Here is a 21,837-nt window from a genome sequence, read left to right on the forward strand (position 1 = left end):
TCGAAAGTACAGAAATCAAGTTACAACACAGATGTGAATATATTTTGTTGCAACTAGATTTAACGTTTTAGTATGCATGCAATCATTACTTTATCATAAATAAGTTCTGTAATTAATCCCATTAGCCCCTGAAGGACGAAATATTGCCCGACGCGTAGCGTAAGGCAATAAACGTTAATATCACAAACTTTTAAATACAAAGTTTTCAACTTTGACTGCAAAAATACAATATGATATAAAATAATAAATATAAAATATTTATGCTGGTATTAAAATCAAATTTTGAAATTTACATAAATTGCACAATTCTTTTTAAATTTAATGAAAGTCAAGAGGGTTTAATATACATTGTAGTAAAATTTCTTCCAGAAATTTTCTCTAAAATTACAATAAAAGGGACGTTTCAATATAAAATGATATTCATCTTCTATCTCTGACATATATAAAGGACATATGCGTATTTCTATAATGGAATATCGTTATTTCTACCAGTTTCGACGGTAAGACAGAGGGATGATAATCTTATTTTACATATAAGTTTCTTATGTTGTAAAGGAATTCTTTTTGTCAGATATAACTGGAAAGTACAACGATCAGTTAAATATTTATAGATTATACATTTAGAAGAGGCATTCATATCAGCTAGTAGATACTGTTTATAAATATAATATAAAAAAAATACGTTGCTTGACAACTGTTAAAATACATGTAACTCTAATGCTTGATAACATGTTCTTAATTTCCGCAACCTAGTTTTTACATTTGTTTCATTATACATATTAACATAACATGAATTCAAAATTCAATACATGTATTAATTTTGATAATAAAAGTTTCATCCAGTATCTTAAACCCCATTGAAGGGGAACTTGCCCTTTATATTTGAACAAAATTGAAACACATTTCCGACCATCATTTATGCATGAGGTATTCTGAGTTGAATTGTACGGATTTAATTATTTACATAAGCATTAAGATACAGTGATCGCCAATTAATCTATAAAAGAAGTTGTGAATGTCACTTTTAATTCTTATGAGACCCCCCCCCCCCCAAAAAAAATATTTCATTTTAGCAATTGATTTGTGTATACAATGAACGTGCTTAAACAAATCATTAGATAATTTAAATTCAAGAGCGTGCATACGTATACATGTAGGCAAAGACTTCATTGAAAAGAACAGTAGATTTAGCTGGGGTGGGGGTATCTGCTGTATTTTGTTGGTCTGTCGTATTTGATACACTCAAATGTGTACCAGTAAACAAATCTAATTTAACAAGTATATATTACCTTTTTTTCTGTAGAATTTTTCTCTCAAATCAACTAGTTACCTTTTTGTTAATTGTTATTTCAAAATGAGTCCCTGAAAGCTGATTTTTGTTCACCTGTAATTTTGTAAGTGCTGTTGATACCTGATTAACGAAAGAGGGGAGAAATCAGCTAGGGAAATGATTTAAAATTGAGCATTTCAAAAAAGCTATTAATTTTGTAAACACAGAATAAAAAAATACGTGAAATGTAAAATCAATAAACAGGCAATTAAATGTCGATGCAAAAAGTTGACCATAAAGAAATAAAGATTAAAATTGTTGAAACATAGACATATATCGAATTAATCATTTTTCGGTTTTTGTAACATTTTTGCTAATAAGCTTCTCTGAAGCTTACATGTAAAAGGTTGGGGAAAAGTTTGATAATAATTTTGCTTTGAACATCCTTAATTATCTTATCGTGTTTTCGATGTTTTTTTTCAACTGTATGTGGATTCGGCGAAAATATATCTGGATATTCAAAATGGTTTGTCCTTTTTTGTTCATATTGGAAGACATGTACAATTGTTAATAGTTATTCACTAATTGTTCATAAAACACTTAGAAACGATTAAAGGAGCCAATGGAAAATCAATTCAAAAAATTTGACGTTCGAAATTATTGTCAAAGTAGTATGATTTTTACTTTATAATCATAATACGCATATAGGTAGGATTTATTTATGCTTTGTTGCAAAGAAATCTCACAACATGCGGTATTAAATGTTAAAATAAAACTGGACAACATTAAGATGGTTACCATCTCAAAAGGCCCCGCTTAAATAATGGACAATAGGATGTAAAGAATTTCAACGAATTTTGCTTTGACCTTGACCTATAACTTAGACATTTTCCAGCTGGCATAGAACTTCTAAATAAATTCAATCTCATAACCCCGTCCATACAGGCATTTTTATTTAATCTGAGCAAGATCCCTTCACATTGACTTGGTTCAAGGTCACTGCACCCCATTAACTAAAAATGCATGTTTAAGTAAAGGATTTTTGTGTGATCTGATATGTCCTTGACACTTGAACTACAAACATTATTCAAGGTCACTGCATACCCTTTGATCAAAGACACCATGTGGGTGAAGTACGAGTCATACTGGAGCAAAGGGAGAGAAGATGTGGTCCAATCAAGGATTCTTCATATAATTTTGCTATGACCTTCTCATTTGACCTTGAGAAATGGTTCAATGTCACTACACACCCTTTTCTAAAAAGCATTATGTAAAGTATGAGGCAAATAGGGCTAAGTGAAAAGTATATATATGTTCTGAACAAATGATTTTTGCGTGGGCTGATATGACCTCGATCCTTGTCCTACAATTTTCATTCAAGACCACTGCACACCCTTTATCCAAAAGCACTCTATGGGTGAGGTTTGAGCCAGATTGGGCCGAGGGGATAGAAGAAAAACTCCTGACAAGCGATGGACAGACTAGGGCACCCGCAGTGCGGGGCCTTAATTAATTTTAGCCTATAAAGAGTAAATAAATATATTAACTGAATTTAGATAAATAAGAAATACACATGAATGATGATTTTTTTTTATTTTTGAAATCATAAAAACAATGAATATGAATTAATGAGTTGTACATTATGAAAAAGTAGATAAAAAACAAAATTCAATGCAAGTTAACAAAATGATGATGCATAGATCATGACTAGAGGAAAGACAATGATTTGGTCAAAGAACAATAAAATAGCAATAGAATTGCTTTTAACATGTAAAAAAAATATTAACAAAGCAGATAAACTTAACACCATCTGTACAATACAGCTTCCTGAATTGCACAAATGCCCTGAGTTGATGGAATTCACAAAATTGCAACATCAACAAGAAAGACAAGTGTATGATGACTATTGATGAAAGTATGTGTGAAAGAATATCATTTGATATGCTTAAAACAAACTGTCATGAGTGAATCTAACAATGATCATTGAAATTGAATTTTTGTTTGATTTGTAAAACAATGTAATTAAAACTCTCCAAGAGGCTGCAGATTATATGATATGATTTTCAAAGAAACACACTAAAGTCTTTATTATGCCTTTATAAACATAATTTTAATCGGCAAACACTAAGTCCGACTTATGTCTTAAACATTTAAAATTGGCAAACACAACACAGTCTTAATTATGTCTTAGAGGCTAAGATATATTTATAATTGGCAAACACAACTCTAAGTCTCAATTATGTTTTAAGCATATTTAAAATCTACAAATGAACAAAAAAATCAATGCACTAAAAGTAAAAACATATAAGTACTGTAAAAAAAATAAAAATACACTGCAACTTTGTTCAATACACTTTAAATAGCAGAAGAAATTTCCTAGATAATGGTGAAGCAAAAAAAAGATGCCCCGCACATATAAAACATGAATAAAAATATAACTTATTTTAGTAAATTTTCCAACAAACACACTGCACAGTACTTCATTTAAAAAAAAGTCACAATACAATATCAAGTTAATTCAATTTATCAAAATTGAATTTTGTAGTTGGAAAAAATATAACCCATGTTCTCTTCAAATTTACCTTGATTTGGCATACCAGTACATGTATTTTACATTGCTTTGAATAAACCCATGCAGTTTTTGACCTTCATGTAAAACTATGCATACTTTTGTTGGTAATACCTGCTGACTGGTACTGTTGTACAGTAATCAAGGCTTTATTGAGTTATACAGAAATCTAAAGACCCATTTTAATCAGCTATAATAGAATTCAAAGTTGTTTTTGCATGACCTTTTGACACAAGAGTTCAACTAGTACATCAAAGTCTTTTTTTTATACTGTCTGATGTTATTATAGAGACTCAGAAGATGCTTTTAACAAAATTAAACTTGCATAGTTGACAATAAACCAGGAATTGCTTTTTAAAAAGCAACTTGACTGATTTTGTTTGTACAAGAATCTCAAGATTGCATTTTGTTCTTTTTATGAACTAGAAATCATTTTAGCTTTCCTATAATTCTCTGTTGATGTCAAAATCAATGCTACTACTGTAGAAGCTGCCATATATACATGTAGCACATGAATAGCTCTGACTGCTCTGGCATCAAGCTACCAGTGATGTGAAAACATATTATTTATCTAATATTATTTTCAGATTTCCATTTGATGATACAAACTTGCTTCATGCACTATTCTAGGTAAATGATTTTAACAGCTGTTGAAGACAAGTAATCTCTCTTATCATAGAAACCTTCAAACACAGACTTCATTTCCTTTTTTATATCAGCATCATAATTGATCTTAAGACACAAACCTTTGATAATGATGATGGAAAAAAAATCAGCATCATTATTAATCTTAAGACCTTTGATGATGATGGACAAAGAAATCAAAGTTATAAGAATTTACCTTCAGGTTGAAGCTCATGAAGGACATTGCTTGAGCACTGCAATGCTTCTTAAGTACGAATTAACTGATATTGTACAGAATCAAGTTATGGTAAGTGTTATTTTACAATCACAATAAATTCTTTGATTTTTTTTAACAATTTGTTGGAAACCTTTTTAAAGTTTAGAAGATATATGAGATGTCATTCGATGCTGAATTATCAATCTTCTTCCTGTATATTTTTTCCCCCGAATATTTCTCCATTACCCCTCACGATCCATGGCCAGTTTGTGTAAAGGCCCAACTTAGACCTTATATCAGAGCAGCTGGCATGTACATGTAATTTCAGTATTGGGATTAATCAAAGATTGTTCCATCTTTTTCCCCCCAGATTGACACAGACAGTTTTAGTGTTCATTTAGATATCTTTCCATTACATTTGATCTGAAAAAAAAATCCATCAAAAAAAAATTAATGGCACATTATAGACATACATGAAAGTGACAGATTTAGAGAGTTATACATGTACATGAATTAATTCTATTCCAATTCAAGTTAAAAAAAAAAAAAACGAACATTTTTTCATTATAGAATGATCAATATCTTTTTATTCCAATATTTAAAAAAGTACTCCTTCCTTAATCATGCGTTAATTTATCTAGACCTGATCCCACCCCCTACTTCTGAAAAATTCAAATTTACCTTATCAAATTCACATTGTAATTTTACCAAAAATAGGTCTTGGAACCCCCCCCCCCCCTCCCCCGACAGATTCACACATAATTATTTTTTTATTCTTTTCAAAAATCAAATTTGAGAATAATGAGAATGCAAGTTTATGAAGCACCCGTTGTACTGTATATAATGCACCTACCCTGTGGGGCTTTCTTCATCATCTGCTATCCCGCTATCAGACTGTGCCCTATAGATGAAAGGTATTGGGATTGTGTTCACTCCGAGAGCTACTACCCGCACTCCGTCTTCCTGTACAGGACTTGCTATAACTTGTCCTGTCTCTTGTTCTTCCTGGGAACTCTGTCGTACACTGGGTAAAACTGGTTAAAAATCAACTGTCATTACTGACACAGTGAATGTTTTCATATTTTTTTTTAAGGTGTCAAAATTTCAGCATTTTGTTAGGTAGAATAATTGGCAGTTATTAGGTTTTGTATCTCTCTATAATTTTACCGGTATATTGGATATTAATAATTTGCATGGTTTCATGTGATATTTTAGAATTTGTAAAAGTTTATCATTTTAACATAATAATAAATGAAATTAACCCTAGAAAGTAATATTTTTCCAAGCTATAGTTCCAAATACATGTAGTATAATTTACAGTAGTCATCTTTAGAAACCTGTAATCACACAGTTTCACTAGCTTGCCTTAAAGTAGCCAATACTAATACTCCTACATTTAGTGACTGAATGTAATACATATACATGTAACTCACCAGATGCCACTGGTCTGTTACGAGCAATGTTACTGCTGGAGTTCTCGAAACTGGAATTTTGAATAGCTTTTAGTGATGTTTGTTCATTTTGTTCAGAAAAATCAATATCCTCACTACCTGGAAAAAAGTTTTGAGACTATGTTTAATAAAAAAAAAAATTCAACCAAATTTGGTAAAAACTTCACCTATTTTATATTTGATTACATTGTCCATATCACCCAGTTTCTACCCTACAACTTTTGTGTTTTGTACCTGATGTTCTACTGTCCTGGTCAGATTGCATGTTGATGGTAGATGGTAGACTACTGAGATCCACAAAATCAGTAATACTTTGACTTCTTTGATTAGCTTCGCTTTCATCTACTTTCGAAAATGTGTCTGGTTCTCTATCAGGGATAGGGTTATCTCTTAAAGGAATGTTGGGATCATCATCTTCCGAACTGGACAAGTCATCAATCACCTCCCGTTGTTGGGTCACCTTTCCAATTATGCGACAGAGTTTTTCTGTAAAAAGAAAACAAGAGATATTTGCCAGGGTATCTAGTTATTAAAGGCTTGATGAGAAGGTGAAGAAATTTCTTTTCTTAAAAGAAAAACTTTCTTATACAATGTACAACCTAAAGTTAGAAGCAAACACAGCAGGGTTAACCTTAAAAAAAATTGGCAAAAGCGTGATGATGCCCAGTAAGTAATTTTCATTCTAGCTCAATTATCTGACTAATAAGTACAAGTAGCTTGAGTTATTATATGATTTTAGAGACACACTATGATTGGAATTCAAACACAGTTGAAAATAATTCAACAGAATAAAATGTATGTGGTCTCTTTATTCAATAAGTAACAAAAATAACAGTGCTCATTAATATGAATTTCTAATTAAATTAATTGCCCCAACCCCTTTTCACCTCCAATGGAATTATATGAATGAAAACAGATTTCTTATGGAGATATATAATGGGAAATGTTTACATCGTTTTGTAACAAAATTATTACCTCTTAGTGATTTTCTGTATGCAAGCAAACTGAAAATAAAAATAATGTACTATATTCTTTAATAAATAAAAATGGCTTTAGTTAAAAAAAAAAATACAATGAAGCAAAAGATCCACTTCAGTCACTTTGCAAATTAAATTAAAAACTAAAATCTTTCGAGCTGGCTTTAAAGTCGATTACACAAATTAATATATGGTTAAAATAATCCAAGTCTTACCAAATGATACCCACAATAAACACAGTAAGGATTACAGCAATAATAACGTAAACAAATTCAGGTGTTCCTTGTGCTCCCACTGGGGAATCTGAAATCAAAATGTCTGTCTATTAAAGGCAGTTGTGCACCAACGCAAGCCAACAATACAGATTCAACAACACTAATTACTGGTATAACCAGTAGCTAGAGAATTAAGGTGGAATAACACATCATCACAAAATGGCTGACCGCTGACCGAAACAACATTTCTTTTTATTAAAAGGATTTTATGGACTGAAACATGCAACTTTCTCCATAGCCGAGTGGATAAAGTGTCGGACTTGTGATCTGTACATCCCGAATTCGAATCCCACAGGGGCTTTTGTTGTTACTTACTGGAATAATTATTTTAGATATTCATTTTTTATCCCCAAACTGCGAATTTTTCGCTTATTTGACATTTGTACCGTTTATTTATCATTGCATCTTTCATTATCAAAAAATTCGAGTGACTTTTTCCAGTCGGTAATTCCACCTTAATTGGTCCAAAATCAATAGCTAGTGATTTATAGCTGATTGGTCCAAACGCATATATTTGATATGTTTTATTAACATGCACTATAAAACAATTATAGTTTTATTTCTTATATGCATATTTACCAGTAATAAACAATATGCCATAATATGACATTAAAATGAAGTACAAAATGTGATTACCAATCGCTTTAAATCATTAAATGTAATGTAAATACAACTACCTGGTTCAATAGGATGAGTGACATTTTTATCTTTGTCAATAGGATGGGGAGAAGTGCTCTCCCCTGATGAGGGTACATCTGTCGTGTTCTCACACACGGCATCAGATGTGGCTGTTCCCTCAACCTTTACTTGGAGTCCAGCTTCAGCGGGGCACCTGTTAATTAAAAGGCATGTCTATATGTTTCCTCATGAGGCGACTCTCTCTCTATTATAAATATCATATATGTATCACTATATGTGCTAATTTTAGGCATTTTTCAGAAGTAATGGTATGATTTCAATTGAAATTGAGAAGGTATAAATATTGATATATGTACAACACTCTAATTGATAGGAATCTAAGACTTTTTAGAAATTTTGATAGTTTAGTGATATGTCAGAAACATAATTCATATATATACACTTTGCTTTAAGAATTCATATACAATGGAACATTTTCTTGTATGACTTCAAGCAGACACCATTTCACATGTGACCCCCCCCCATCCATTATCCCCTATTTTTTCGTAAGTGACCCCCTACCCTCCAAAAAATATTATGACATATTAAACTTACTGTGTGTGTGGTTCACAGATGCTCAAGTCTGCTTTAGACTTAAAATATCCCCTTTGACATCTCTCTACTCTACCTGAATAAAAAAAAATACATGTAAATTTATTTAAGGCATTAAGAATCAAAACTATGTCTTAAATTTTGGCAATGTTGTTCTCAAATTATATTAAAAAAAATATCATTGCATCTGTATGTTCATATTAATGCAAAGAAAATTTTCTTTATAAAACAATATAAAATAAGAAAGTTTACCAAAGTAGTAGCCATGCAAAACGAAATTAAACTGTTTAGTGAACAGCATCTAAAATGTGTTCATTCAGTAGACTTTCATTAATTCTTGTATTGTAAAAGAAGATGTCTAAAAAGTAACTATGCCATATGCTAATGGTACCAGGTATCTTTAAAAAAAATGAAATCAGTAGTAATTTAAATGTATGAAAAACAATATAAAAGAAACAAATTAATAATCAATTTGATATACCAGTGCCTAACAATAACTTTACAAGCACCACAGAGAACAGTGTCTAGTGAATTTTACATGAAAAGACATTACACATTTATAAATTCATTTCATTAAAAAACTATCCCATCACATACAGTTATCAAAATAAATTTCCCATCAACATTTTTTTCAATTGATATTAATGTGTATGGTGATCCACACATAAATGTAATTCATTAGAGGCTGTTACCGGAACATCAAATTACCGGTATTTCAAAATCATGCAATTACTAGTAATACAAGACAAAACCATATCCATACATGGGTATATCCCTCTAACTATTTTTTTAGAATCAGTAGGACAACAAAGTAGTGCCTTTAAGCAAAATAGTTCCTATACCTGCAGAGTATATATACATTTATTGGGACATTTTAAATCAAAATGCTTGACACATGTCAGAAAAGAGGATTTGCAATTTGAAAAACAAGTGTCAAAATTGAATTATCATTTAAAGAAAAGAATTGAAATTGTTTGATGTACACCCTTTCCAAAAACTGTGAAATTCCCTACTTTTACTTTCCTTTTCAGAGTTTTTCAATACAGACGCATTTTGCCGAAAAACAAATCTGACTTCACACCACCAAATTTTAACAAGAAAGAGACAATTTGATGAGCTTTCATTCAAGGGGTCCCTCGTTGCTGAACGAAAATTAGGGCCGGAGCTATGAACCCCTAATGTTAACATTATCGCCTATGGAAAATGCATTAGTAGACTATACCCATGTGTATATAACCATACCATATCATATTTTATACCTTTTATGAAATTGTTTCGATATCATATATAAAATAGAACACAGTTAAAAACAAGAGGCCCATGGGCCACATCGCTCACCTGAGGAACAAAAGGTATGATAAAATCAGCTCAATGGAGTCATAATACAAACTATCTGGACAATGTACAATAATTCATGTAAATCTTGTATAAATAAAATCCATTTTCCCCTGGATATTCTTATGTTTCATTAGTCCCTTTTCTAACAGGATGATTTTATAGTCATATCATATGTTGAGTATTGCAGTTCTAAAAAAGATCCCTAACAATAGTTTATATATGGGATATAAACGTACATCAAACTCTGAACCTTCTCGTGAGGCCAAAGAATTGTCCTGGGGCCAAAGTCTTAACAATTATAAAGAATCATCTGGCTGATTAGTTTCTGAGAAGATTTTTAAAGATTTACCCTATATATTCCTTTGTTAAACTTTGACCCCCCCCCATTGTGGCCCCACCCTACCCCTGGGGATCATTATTTTCATAACTTTGAATCTACACTACCTGAGGATGCTTTCACACAAGTTTCAGCTTTCCTGGCTGATTAGTTTCTGAGAAGAAGATTTTTAAAGAATAACTCTGTTTATTCCTATGTAAAACATCGACCTCCCATTGTAGCCCAAACCTACCCCCAGGGGTCATGATTTTCACAAATTTTAATCTACACTGCCTGAGGATGCTTCCACACAAGTTTTAGCTTTCCTGGCTAATTAGTTTCTGAGAAGAAGATTTTTAAAGATTTACTGTATACAATGTATAATCATATGTTAAACTTCGATCCCCCATTGTGGCCCCAACCTACCCCCAGGGGTCATGATTTTCACAACTTTGAATCTACACTACCTGAGGATGCTTCCACACAAGTTTCAGCTTTCCTGGCTGATTAGTTTCTGAGAAGAAGATTTTTTAAGATTTACTGTATATATTCCTATGTAAAACGTCGATCCCCCATTGTGGCCCCACCCTACCACCGGGGGTCATGATTTTCACAAATTTGAATCTTTACTACCTAAGGATGCATCCACACAAGTGTCAGCTTTCCTGGCTGATTAGTTTCTGAGAAGAAGATTTTTAAAGATTTACTTTTTATATTCATATGTTAAACTTCGACCCTCCATTGTGGCCCCACCCTACCCCCAGGGGTCATGATTTTCACATCTTTGAATCTACACTACCTGAGGATGCTTCCACACAAGTTTCAGCTTTCCTGGCCGATTAGTTTCTGAGAAGAAGATTTCTATAGATTTACTCTATATATTCATTTGTTAAACTTCGACCCCCCATTTTGGCCCCATCCTCAGGTGAGCTAAAAAGGTTAAGTTTACAATTCAATAAGTTGGTTTCTTGAAGAACAGATTTTGAAAATTTTCGTAATAAATATTAACAATTTTTTTTTACTTTTTTTAATCTTTAGCTTTTAAGATCTGTCTACAAACATAGAATTGTGAGCAAATCTCTGTATCTTGCTTATAATTCGAAGCTTAACACTCAAATATGCTTAGTAAATAGAAATTGTAAATAATTAAACACAAGAAACATGCACTACATGTATAACAAATAAAGAACACAATTTATTTTTTTGAAATGAATCATATATATATACATGTATATACCTACATATTTCCGTAAGCGATATCAAACTCTATTTAAACTGAATAAACTAGAGAAAATGCCGAGCATCTCAACAAAACCTATTGCATTAATCTACCATTACGCAAAAGATTATGCCGAATTACCGATAGAATGAATTGTATTTCAGTACCCCTACATCAGATTTTGCTTAATTTGCGCAGGTAAACAGTTAACGTAACTGTTTGATTTACCGAAGTCTCTGTTTGATTTGATGCGTAAAAATCACGAAATACAGACGATGGTTTCCAGGTTACAAAGCATAAATAATGAAAACGAAACGAAAATCAGAACAAGCTAACACCATGCAACGTCATGTGTGAAAACTGTCAACGCAATGACATATTTAGCCTCAATTTACCTCACAAAATCGGCACCAATATATTTTTCATGTTTCAAAATTTCCCTTCATACGCGAACTCTTGCACAACAAGCAAATTATTCATAGTCAGATCGACCCTTTTTCGTATAATGTCATGGCTGCTTTAAACAAAGAACCTCGTTTTAGAAGTATGGAATACGAGTCTTGGTAAAATGGGTATGCAAAATAAATGCCGGGGCAGATCGGCAATCGTCAATTCCAAATACGCATTATTTTGCAGCAATATCTACAGCGAATACAAATATACTAGTCCATCAAATATCCTGAAATTTTAATGAGATTGGCAGATTAATAACTGCCAATCTTTTGTTTTGCCCAGGCCAAGTCTTGCCTACCCAGGCCACCATTTTACCGGATGCCGAACCCGAGGCTATTAAACTGATTGAAACACGCCTTTCCTATATTATTATTTTTGTAATAACTCAGATTTGAAACAGAATTACCCCTTAATTTTTGCAATTTATATTTTCCTTCCCATAAGGATAATTTATGCTAAACTACGTTGAATTTGCCCCGGTGGTTCTTGAGAAGAAGATTTTTTAAAATGCACCCCCCTTTTTCTACAGTTTCAAGGTTTTCTCCGCTTTGAATACAGATCTGACTTTTATTTCTGCAATTTATATTCGCCCTCCCATAAGGATGCTTTGTGCCAAATTTGGTTGAAATTGGATAAGCAGTTTTAGAGAAGAAGTTCAAAATGTAAAAAGTTTACAGACAGACAGATGGACGGACGGACAGACGGACGACGGACAAAATGTGATCAGAATAGCTCACTTGAGCTTTCAGCTCAGGTGAGCTAAAAAACACCAGATAAAAATATTTGGATTTTCAAACGAAATTTTGTTATAATAATTTTTTTAATTGTGCGGTAGCTTGGTGAGCATTAATTGCCAATGTGTATTTTAGACGTTATGACAAAATGAAGCTTTATAAGAGTACATAATTTGAGAAATAGCATAAAAGAAAAAGTAAATAGAGTATGCCTTTGAAGTTTTTCATAGAGAATAATGCTATCATCAGGGTTATTTCATTTTGTCTCCTAATATTTTACCCTGAACTATACTAAATCCAACTAGAACTGTCCTAATGGGACTAATACCCCCGCTAGGCTAATTTCAAATGGGACAAATAATTGAATTGAATAATAAAGGTTTGGAACACATACAAAAAAAAAAATCCTAGAATTGTAAAAAAAAAAAAAGTTAGTTAACAAAGAAAAATTAAAATCAAAATTGTCAGAATTTCACTGTAAATACATATCTTTAACAGTTATACATTTACAAATGTATGTATTTGATGATATATTTTTTTAATTTAATTGATTTAAAGAAAAACCAACAAAATGACAATAACCCCTCCCTTTGCAGTGAATAGAAATACCGGTAGCCAAGCAATGCTCTTCTGTTGATAAAACTTTCAATATCTTTCTAATAAGAGTCTTGACAGATGCAATTAGTTGTTTCAAATTATCCTCTCTTTCTCCTATGGCACAATGGAACTCCATATCAGAAAATTGATCCCATAGGACTATGATTTTCTTTGATGAACTTGTTAAATTTAATAAACTCCCAAAACATTACCATAATTACCATACTATGTAAAAATATGTAAAAAAAAAAAAAAGAAAATTTAATATTACAAACAATTTTAAAATTGCCAAAACACTACAATCATATCAGTAATTTTGAATTTCATTTAAATTAATGCCCAATAGGGTCACTTCATCAATTTACTTGACAAATAAATTTAAACAACCTCTCAAAATAGTTTAACTTCTTTATTAATAATTATATTATTTATATCCTTATAATGATAGACCTTTTGGTTTACATGAAACAGTTTTAAAATAGCCCCAAAACCATCACCCATTTTACAGATTATCAATTTCCCCTAAACACATGCTCCATCTGAACCATGGCTCAGATAATGGCTCCCTTGGGACAAATGAATTCAGCCACACTTGTCTTTGATGTTCTTATTAGCTCCTAAGAATTTATCATTGACAAACAAAAACTTTGCATTGTCAGTTGATAGAATACTTATAAAAAATAAAAATTTTTTTATCAATTAAGACATAAAGACAAAAAACTCCATCTGGATGTATTTATATAAATATATTTTAGAGTGTTTTCTATTAATTAATTAATAAAATCTGTAAGGATTACCTCCCTTACTTTTCAACATTAGTGTACAATATATAGAATAAGGAAAATGAAAACTGTCATAAAATCATCAAATCTTGTCTGATCTTAAAAAAAATTGCAGGTGCACATCTTCAGATGGTGTTCAACATATGTACAAATTTTCAAACTGTTCCATGCAGTTATAAAAAATTCTATAGGGGGGACAAAGTTGCGTCTACAGACAGACGGACAGACGGACGGACAGACAGACGGACAGGGTGAAACCAATATACCCCCTAAACTTCGTTTGCGGGGGTATAATGAGTGAAATCCAAAATAAACATGGATTTAGTACTAGTTTCATGCAACCATAAGCGCATGACATAAAAAAGTTTGATTTACCCATGAAGGTACCGATATATGTATCAGAATGGGCCTGTATAACAAATTGTTACTATTAAAAATAATCCTGAAAGTAACAGTGTATAATACTGATTGAAATACTTTAGATTTGTTTCATATGTATATATACTTATGGAAATTTTAACCAATTAATAACTAAACTAGATTCCACTTACCATTGTTGCAACCTTAATTTAGTATTAGGCACACTCAAATTTTTTTTAAAAATGTCCACTACACTTATTTTCACTCAGTCAACTATTTCAATAGATACTCATTCAATTTTTTTTTTTTACTTAAGCTGCAAAATTCAGCTTTCATATAAAGCTATTGTTTATACAATGTAACAAATTAGAATACCTTGATTTTGAGAATATATGACATATTCTATAATTATTACCATTGTTGTCCAGTTCAAACCCAGGTCTGGATATTCTGGATTTCGTGTTCACATCATCAATCTTCTGGCAGGTATTGGGGTCCAATCCAAAAAACAATTTCTCCCTATCACAAACACAGACTTTGTCACTGCCTTTCAAACAGGAGTCAAGGTTCCAAATAATTGTTCCATCTAAAATAGTATGTATAAAAATGGAAACTTTAATACCGTATATACAGAGTTATACTTTCAGCCCCTGTTATTTTTGTTCTTCTTATACACTAGCTTGCATTAAAGCTTTCGCCTCTCATGTGAACAGTCTATCATCAACATACCATGATGACATTTACAGTCTATTGAAGCACAGACATTATCACTAAATCCATCAGGGACCTCAGCAGTGTTAACTGGATCCTTGTTGTAAGTTCCAACAGGGCATTTGTAACACCTGTCTTCTCCTGGTGCAGCAATGGAGCCATTACAGAGGTAGAAGCCTTCTCCTATGATATATAAAAGTAGAAAATATATTGTTTTCCCTTGGACTGAAATATCACACTTCCATTGGTTTAAACATAGCATGGAACTGTCTCGTATATCTCTATGTTAGTTCAGTGAGAATTGATATCAGGAAATATAGCTGTCATTTGCCATCGCTTCGCCTACTCATTTCAACATATAGCAATACTATGGAATCAAAATTGTTTGTGGGTATCAATGTTCATGGCTTCTGTGGTTGACCTTTGCCCACAATATTTTACATCGCCACAAATGTACATACAAGCATTTGTTTAATATTTATATAAAATTATCCTGATTTAATACTCTAGTTGTTCAGTGTCCATAAATAACAAATCATTTGGGCCCGTGTGTTCACTTGTAAAGGAGACGATTGATGTGTTTATTTCGATCAACAGAAAAAATAATAAGTTAATATAAAGTATCAAAAGACAGCGATAACAGTTTATGTATGTAAAGTGATGAATATTTGAAAAGTCTGAAGTTGAAGAGTGTTAATTAGCCAATCAGCATATATAAGTGCTCTTGATAATTTTAGCTAACAGCGACATCCAACGGCTGTAATTTGTCAGTGCATGCACCAGTGCATAAAATGGCAGAATATTGTTTATTTTAATTTGTCCAATAATGATTCAGTTCTATGGGAAGCAAAGAAATAAAATATGTAGCCTTTGTGTTCACAAGAGAGATATTTTTTTCTCTATTTAGCAAATTTGGTTGAGTTATCCATCTTTGATGTCACTCACAAAAAATAGAACTGTACTAATGGTACCAACACCCCCCCCCCCCCCCCCCCCCCCCCCCACACACAAAGCTAGTTTCAAATGAGACAAACATGAATTTAATTTAAGGTTAGATGACACATTTCTCAATATTATATAACTTTTTCTAGAAATTTGTTATCGATTTACTACTACTCTGACAAGCTTTCTTGCAAAAAATTAGGGTACTTTTCCAGTAATTTGTGCAAGATACTAGTGTATGCAATTTCCTATATAATCTGATTGAAAATACACTTGATTTTATGTTAAGTGACTTAATATGATTCTGCAGACAGTAGTTTTTACTACAATATTTGAATTATGTTTAATATATTAAACATAGAGTAAAAGTTATTTGTGTGATTTTGATTCTTGGGGATATCTAAGACTTGATTTTATGTTAAGTGACTTAATATGATTCTGCAGACAGTAGTTTTTACTACAATATTTGAATTATGTTTAATATATTAAACATAGAGTAAAAGTTATTTGTGTGATTTTGATTCTTGGGGATATCTAAGACCCCGAGTAATGCTCATTAAATACACACAGCCATTTAGAATTACCTGGACGACAGTTTGTTGGTTTACAACATGTTGTAACATCTTCTCCCTCCCTTAACACGTAATTAGGTGGACAAGCCATACATGATACTTGTGAAGCCTAAAAATATATGTTATATTTATATATAAAAAAAAACATTCAATAAAGTATTCAAAACAATTTTATCATGCAAAAGTTAGATAGTAAAATCAACATTGATTTTCAATTCTTAAATGCATGAGGCTAAATATTATTTGACAATGAATTATGGCTCCAAGAAGGAGCTTAATTATCCCACATGTGTACTTCTTGCACTGTTTTAAAATAACACTGTACACAACACTTAATGCAGGGGAGTCGACAAAAAGTATGGGGGAGTACATTCCAACGTATGGGAGAGTCAATTTTCTCCACTTCATGCAGAGACAGGAGGAATAAAGGTCACGCCTTTTGTAGGTATTTATAATGTTAAGTATTCCTAAAAAATATATACAGTGAAACTTCTCAAAACCGGCACCCCTGAAAACCAGCACCCCCTCAATATCGGCCTATTTAAAAAGTCCCGGCCAGCTCTCTCTTTATTTCTTTTATATAAACCCTTAGAAAACCGGCTACCCCCGAATACCGGACACCGGCCATTTTTTGTCGGTCGATCTTTAACAAACGTGTGAAATATACCCTCACAAAACCGGCATATTATTGTATTCTATTTTATACCACACTGAGGAAAGATTAGAACTCGCAATCCGAGATAAATCAAATATCATTGATACAAGCGGCGTAACTGTTTAGATTACAAACTCTTGATTAGATTTTTAAAATGTTTTATCTACCGATATTTTATATTCTAAATTCACACAAAAATATTTTAATTTCAATTCAGATGAATGTTTCCAAAACTGAAATATTTCATCAGAGTTTCAATGTAAACACAAGTTGATATAAGTGGCCTTTCAAAGGCAATTTGACATATGACTTTGTACACATGTACAAAGTTAGTGTCCTAACTTTGTGATCATGTTTGCGTAATGCTTTTACATATCAACTGTAAAATATACGTTCATTATTAATATGCATAGTCCATTTTCACAACAAAATATAAACAAGAGGCCCATGGGCCACATCGCTCACCTGAGGAACAATAGGTATGATAAAATCAGCTTAATGGAGTCATAATACAAACAATCTGGACAATGTACAAAAATACATGTAGATCCTGTATAAATAAAATCCATTTTCCCCCTGGATATTCTTATGTTTATAATCATTAGTCCCTTTTCTAACAGGATGATTTTATAGTCATATCACTTGTTGAGTATTGCAGTTTCAAAAAACATCCTTTACAATTGTTTATATACGAGAAATTAAGCTACATCAAACTCTGAACCTTCTTGTGAGGCCAAAGAATTGTCCTGGAGCCAAAGTCTTAACAATTATAAAGAATCATCTGGCTGATTAGTTTCTGAGAAGAAGATTTTTAAAGATTTACTCTATATATTCCTATGTAAAACTTTAACACCCCCCCCCCCCAATGTGGCTCCACCCTACCCCAGGGATCATGATTTTCACAACTTTGAATCTACACTACCTGAGGATACTTCCACACAAGTTTCAGCTTTCCTGGCTGATAAGTTTCTGAGAACAAGATTTTTAAATATTTACTCCATATATTCATATGTAAAACTTCGACCCCCCATTGTGCCCCACCCTACCCCCAGGGATCATGATTTTCACAACTTTGAATCTACACTGCCTGAGGATGCTTCTACACGAGTTTCAGCTTTCCTGGCTGATTAGTTTCTGAGAAGAAGATTTTTAAAGATTTACTCTATATATTCCTATGTAAAACTTCGACCCCCCCATTGTGGCCCCACCCTACCCTCGGGGGTCATGATTTTCACAACTATGAATCTACACTACCTGGGGATACTTCCACACAAGTTTCAGCTTTCCTGGCTGATTAGTTTCTGAGAAGAAGATTTTTAAAGATTTACTATAAATATTCCTATGTAAAACTTTGACCCCCCATTGTGTCCCACCCTACCCCCAGGGATCATGATTTTCACAACTTTGAATCTACACTGCCTGAGGATGCTTCTACACGAGTTTAAGCTTTCCTGGCTGATTAGTTTCTGAGAAGAAGATTTTTAAAGATTTACTCTATATATTTCTATGTAAAACTTCGACCCCCCATTGTGGCCCCACCCTACATCCAGGGGTCATGATTTTCACAACTTTGAATCTACACTACCTGAGGATGCTTCCACACAAGTATCAGCTTTCCTGGCTTTCTGGTTCTTGAGAAGAAGATTTTTGAAAATTTCTCGAATTTTTTTATTAATTTCTAATTATCTCCCCTTGAAAACGGGTGTGGCCCTTAATTTTCACAACTTTGAATCCCCTTTGCCTAAGGATGATTTGTGCCAAGTTTGGTTGAAATTTGCCCTGTAGTTCTTGAGAAGATGTTGAAAATGTGAAAAGTTTACGGACAGACAGACAGACGGACGACAGACAAAATGTGATCAGAATAGCTCACTTGAGCTTTCAGCTCAGGTGAGCTAAAAAACGTGCCCCCCCCATGCTTTGGGATCGACTCTCCCATACGTTTTGTCAAACTCCCCCATGTTTGGGGTCATATACAGTGAATGAATAGGGAATGTATTTGACATTGAATTTTCTGTTGGTAAAATACACTCATCCGTCACAATTTAAGGTAGTACTACATATGTCAGAATCAATTATCCTTGCTAAATACAGTGCTACTCAGAGAACAAACTTAATTATGATTAGTTAAGCAATGAAAAATAAAATTTAAAAGTAACTTTTAAATTTTAATTTTTCTCTGTTTACATTTTTTTTAACTTGTAATACACAAAATTGTAAGAAAAATTACTCTCTTTTGTCTTATGATTGGACAAGCTGGTCTAACAGTACTTTAAATACTTAAAATTATACTTATGTGTTAAACTTAGATCTATACTTTACAAATAACTCAGAACTCTTACCTGTAGTATAAATATAAAGAAAGAAGTCAACCTGCACATCATTTTTCAGAGAAAAGTTGTTCTGTTTGACTGATGGAATTTTTATCAATTGAATAAGAAATGTTTTTCTTGATCCTCTTGTGGCTCCAGCAATTTTTTTCTCTAACTTTAGATATATACTGAAATACAAAAATATTTTGTGACCGTCTCTGTGAACTAAGCCAGTACATGTGGTTCTAACAACAAGTAAATAAACAGCTCATGCAGTCACCTGGTGGAGCAACTTAAGCTGAAGGGTCCTGAGTTCGAACCTATAGATCAATCCACACTTTACAAAAGTTATGTCCCTTGGCCGCCATCTTTGGGGAAAAACCCATATATTTCTCACAGTAGCCTTTGTAGTTTGGAGGGTTGTAACTTTGTCATTTGACATTAGAAATCTGTTTCCGCTGTGAATTTTATTGCCCCAAGTTGGGGCAACCCACACATCGAAGGACTAAATTAAATTCCAAGAGATTTCTTCACAGGACGCCCAAATATTTGGTTGCATAAAGAAGGGAAAAAAGTTGTTTTTTCCCTTTTGACCTTTGGGTTGACCTCGCAAAGGGGAACAACTTTTACAAAGTGTGGATTGGACTATACATGTGGACATCGCCCTAATGGCTATTCTATTACCTGGTACATATCAATTCCATCGGTAACGTAAATGATATAACGATTTATAATTGCCTCATTTAACACTAGCTGCAGGTCTGTAGCTCCCGGTCTGAAAAAATTCGGATGGACGACCTGGGAGCTACAGTGCCTCCCATAGTGAAAAACTGCAATTTACGGCGCACAAAAAATTGTGCTTAAGTTTTGGAATGATTTATCTCATTTCCGAACACATTCTAATGAAATGATTGATTCCAAAAAATTCCTTGGACATTATACTACAGATATCGTAACTTCACTTGCTTCTGCTATTCTTTTAAACACCATCACCAGACCCGTAATGTGAAGTGGTGCAGTTAGTTTACATATAAAAATGGCGACTCTCGATCTCAATGTAAATTAATATACTTCATTTTCCGAGGTCGAATGGCATGTTTAGGAGATAGCCTGAGGCAAGTAAAGTGACGATATCAGTAGTAAATTGTCTGAAAATTTTAATGGTACTAAAGTGTGTCCCAAGTTATTGCTTCCATCGCTTTTTGATGATTTTTAATAAAATTACACATACCTGTGAAAGAAATCGATTGAAATTGTTAAAAGGGAATATCTCCAAGATATCTTCATTGAACAATTATCCCTTTCCACTCAGAAAAATTCACAGGAACGAAAACAGATTCCTTACTGAGATTTATAACAGGGAATGTTTACATCTTTTCTCCATTCGGAATACACTCGGAATACATCGCGCAATTTTTTAACATTATCATCCGGGCTTATCAATGGCTGATGCAATGCAAAATCTCCGTAGACTTTCAATTTTTGGATGTGTATTGAAACCTGAAGCGGTAGAGGGGGCATTTCAAAACGATAATCTGGACATTTTTCATATTAGTGGATGAACGTAGTTTGAGCACAAAGGTATTTACTTTTATTGAAATACATGTATCAAGCAAAAAGTGGTGGAAGCAAAAATCTCGGGACAGAGTATAACTGTTTTCTCGGAATTTGTGTGAGAATAAGGTTAATCAGTCCAACACTAGCACAATTTATTGTGCGCCGTAATTAGCAGTTTTTTTACTATGGGAAGCACTGTAGCTCCCAGGTCGTCCATCCGAATTTTTTCAGACCGGGAGATACAAACCTGCAGCTAATTTAACACATGTTGCAAATACAATTTAGAGGCATTTTTAATTGTTTTTTGTGATAGCAATTTTCTCATGGCATCTTAATTATACCCTCTACTCAATATCTATGAATGCAAACAAATGACATTAATTTCGTCCAAAAGTTGAATGGAAACATTTTAACAGTTGTCACATTTGAAGCACTCGTGTCTAAAATTAATTTGACTTAAGCCCATTCCACACGTTAATTAGAAGATAAGATTGGCTATATTTTCTTATTATCCCAGCATTTTCATAATATTGCATCATAAATAAATTTACAAGCATAAACTATCAACTCTACTTACAAATATTATAAGTTTGTGGAACTTTTTAGTTCATCATGTTGTTGCACCGGTAAATCCTGAAATGGAAATCCCCTTTACATGCGCATTCGGCGCCACTCACTC

General features: G+C 32.8%; 1 protein-coding gene across 1 annotated transcript; it reads right to left on the reverse strand.

Moving 5' to 3' along the window:
* Positions 1-2,848: 2,848 nt before the first annotated feature.
* LOC105346862 (uncharacterized) lies at positions 2,849-21,794 on the reverse strand. Its single transcript, XM_066087608.1, has 14 exons — positions 21,736-21,794; positions 19,737-19,789; positions 19,632-19,690; positions 16,650-16,746; positions 15,142-15,306; positions 14,828-14,998; positions 8,617-8,689; positions 8,061-8,215; positions 7,324-7,411; positions 7,107-7,135; positions 6,366-6,617; positions 6,114-6,230; positions 5,534-5,714; positions 2,849-5,103 (listed from the first exon to the last, which is right to left on the reverse strand). Exons 3-14 carry the CDS (start codon positions 19,671-19,673, stop codon positions 5,067-5,069), a joined length of 1,407 nt encoding a protein of 468 aa, XP_065943680.1. The 5' UTR covers positions 19,674-19,690; positions 19,737-19,789; positions 21,736-21,794; the 3' UTR covers positions 2,849-5,066.
* Positions 21,795-21,837: the final 43 nt, after the last annotated feature.

This window comes from Magallana gigas, chromosome 6, assembly GCF_963853765.1.
Source record: "Magallana gigas chromosome 6, xbMagGiga1.1, whole genome shotgun sequence".
Taxonomy (NCBI): Eukaryota; Metazoa; Mollusca; class Bivalvia; order Ostreida; family Ostreidae; genus Magallana; species Magallana gigas.

Bases quoted from the DNA above. Each gene is read 5' to 3' on its own strand.
- LOC105346862 (XM_066087608.1), bottom strand. From the start codon at position 19,673: ATGATGTGCAGGTTGACTTCTTTCTTTATATTTATACTACAG. The intron at 16,747-19,631 runs GTAAGAGTTCTG...ATATATTTTTAG, and splicing joins TCTTTATATTTATACTACAG to GCTTCACAAGTATCATGTAT. The intron at 14,999-15,141 runs GTATGTTGATGA...ATACTATTTTAG, and splicing joins AGACTGTAAATGTCATCATG to ATGGAACAATTATTTGGAAC.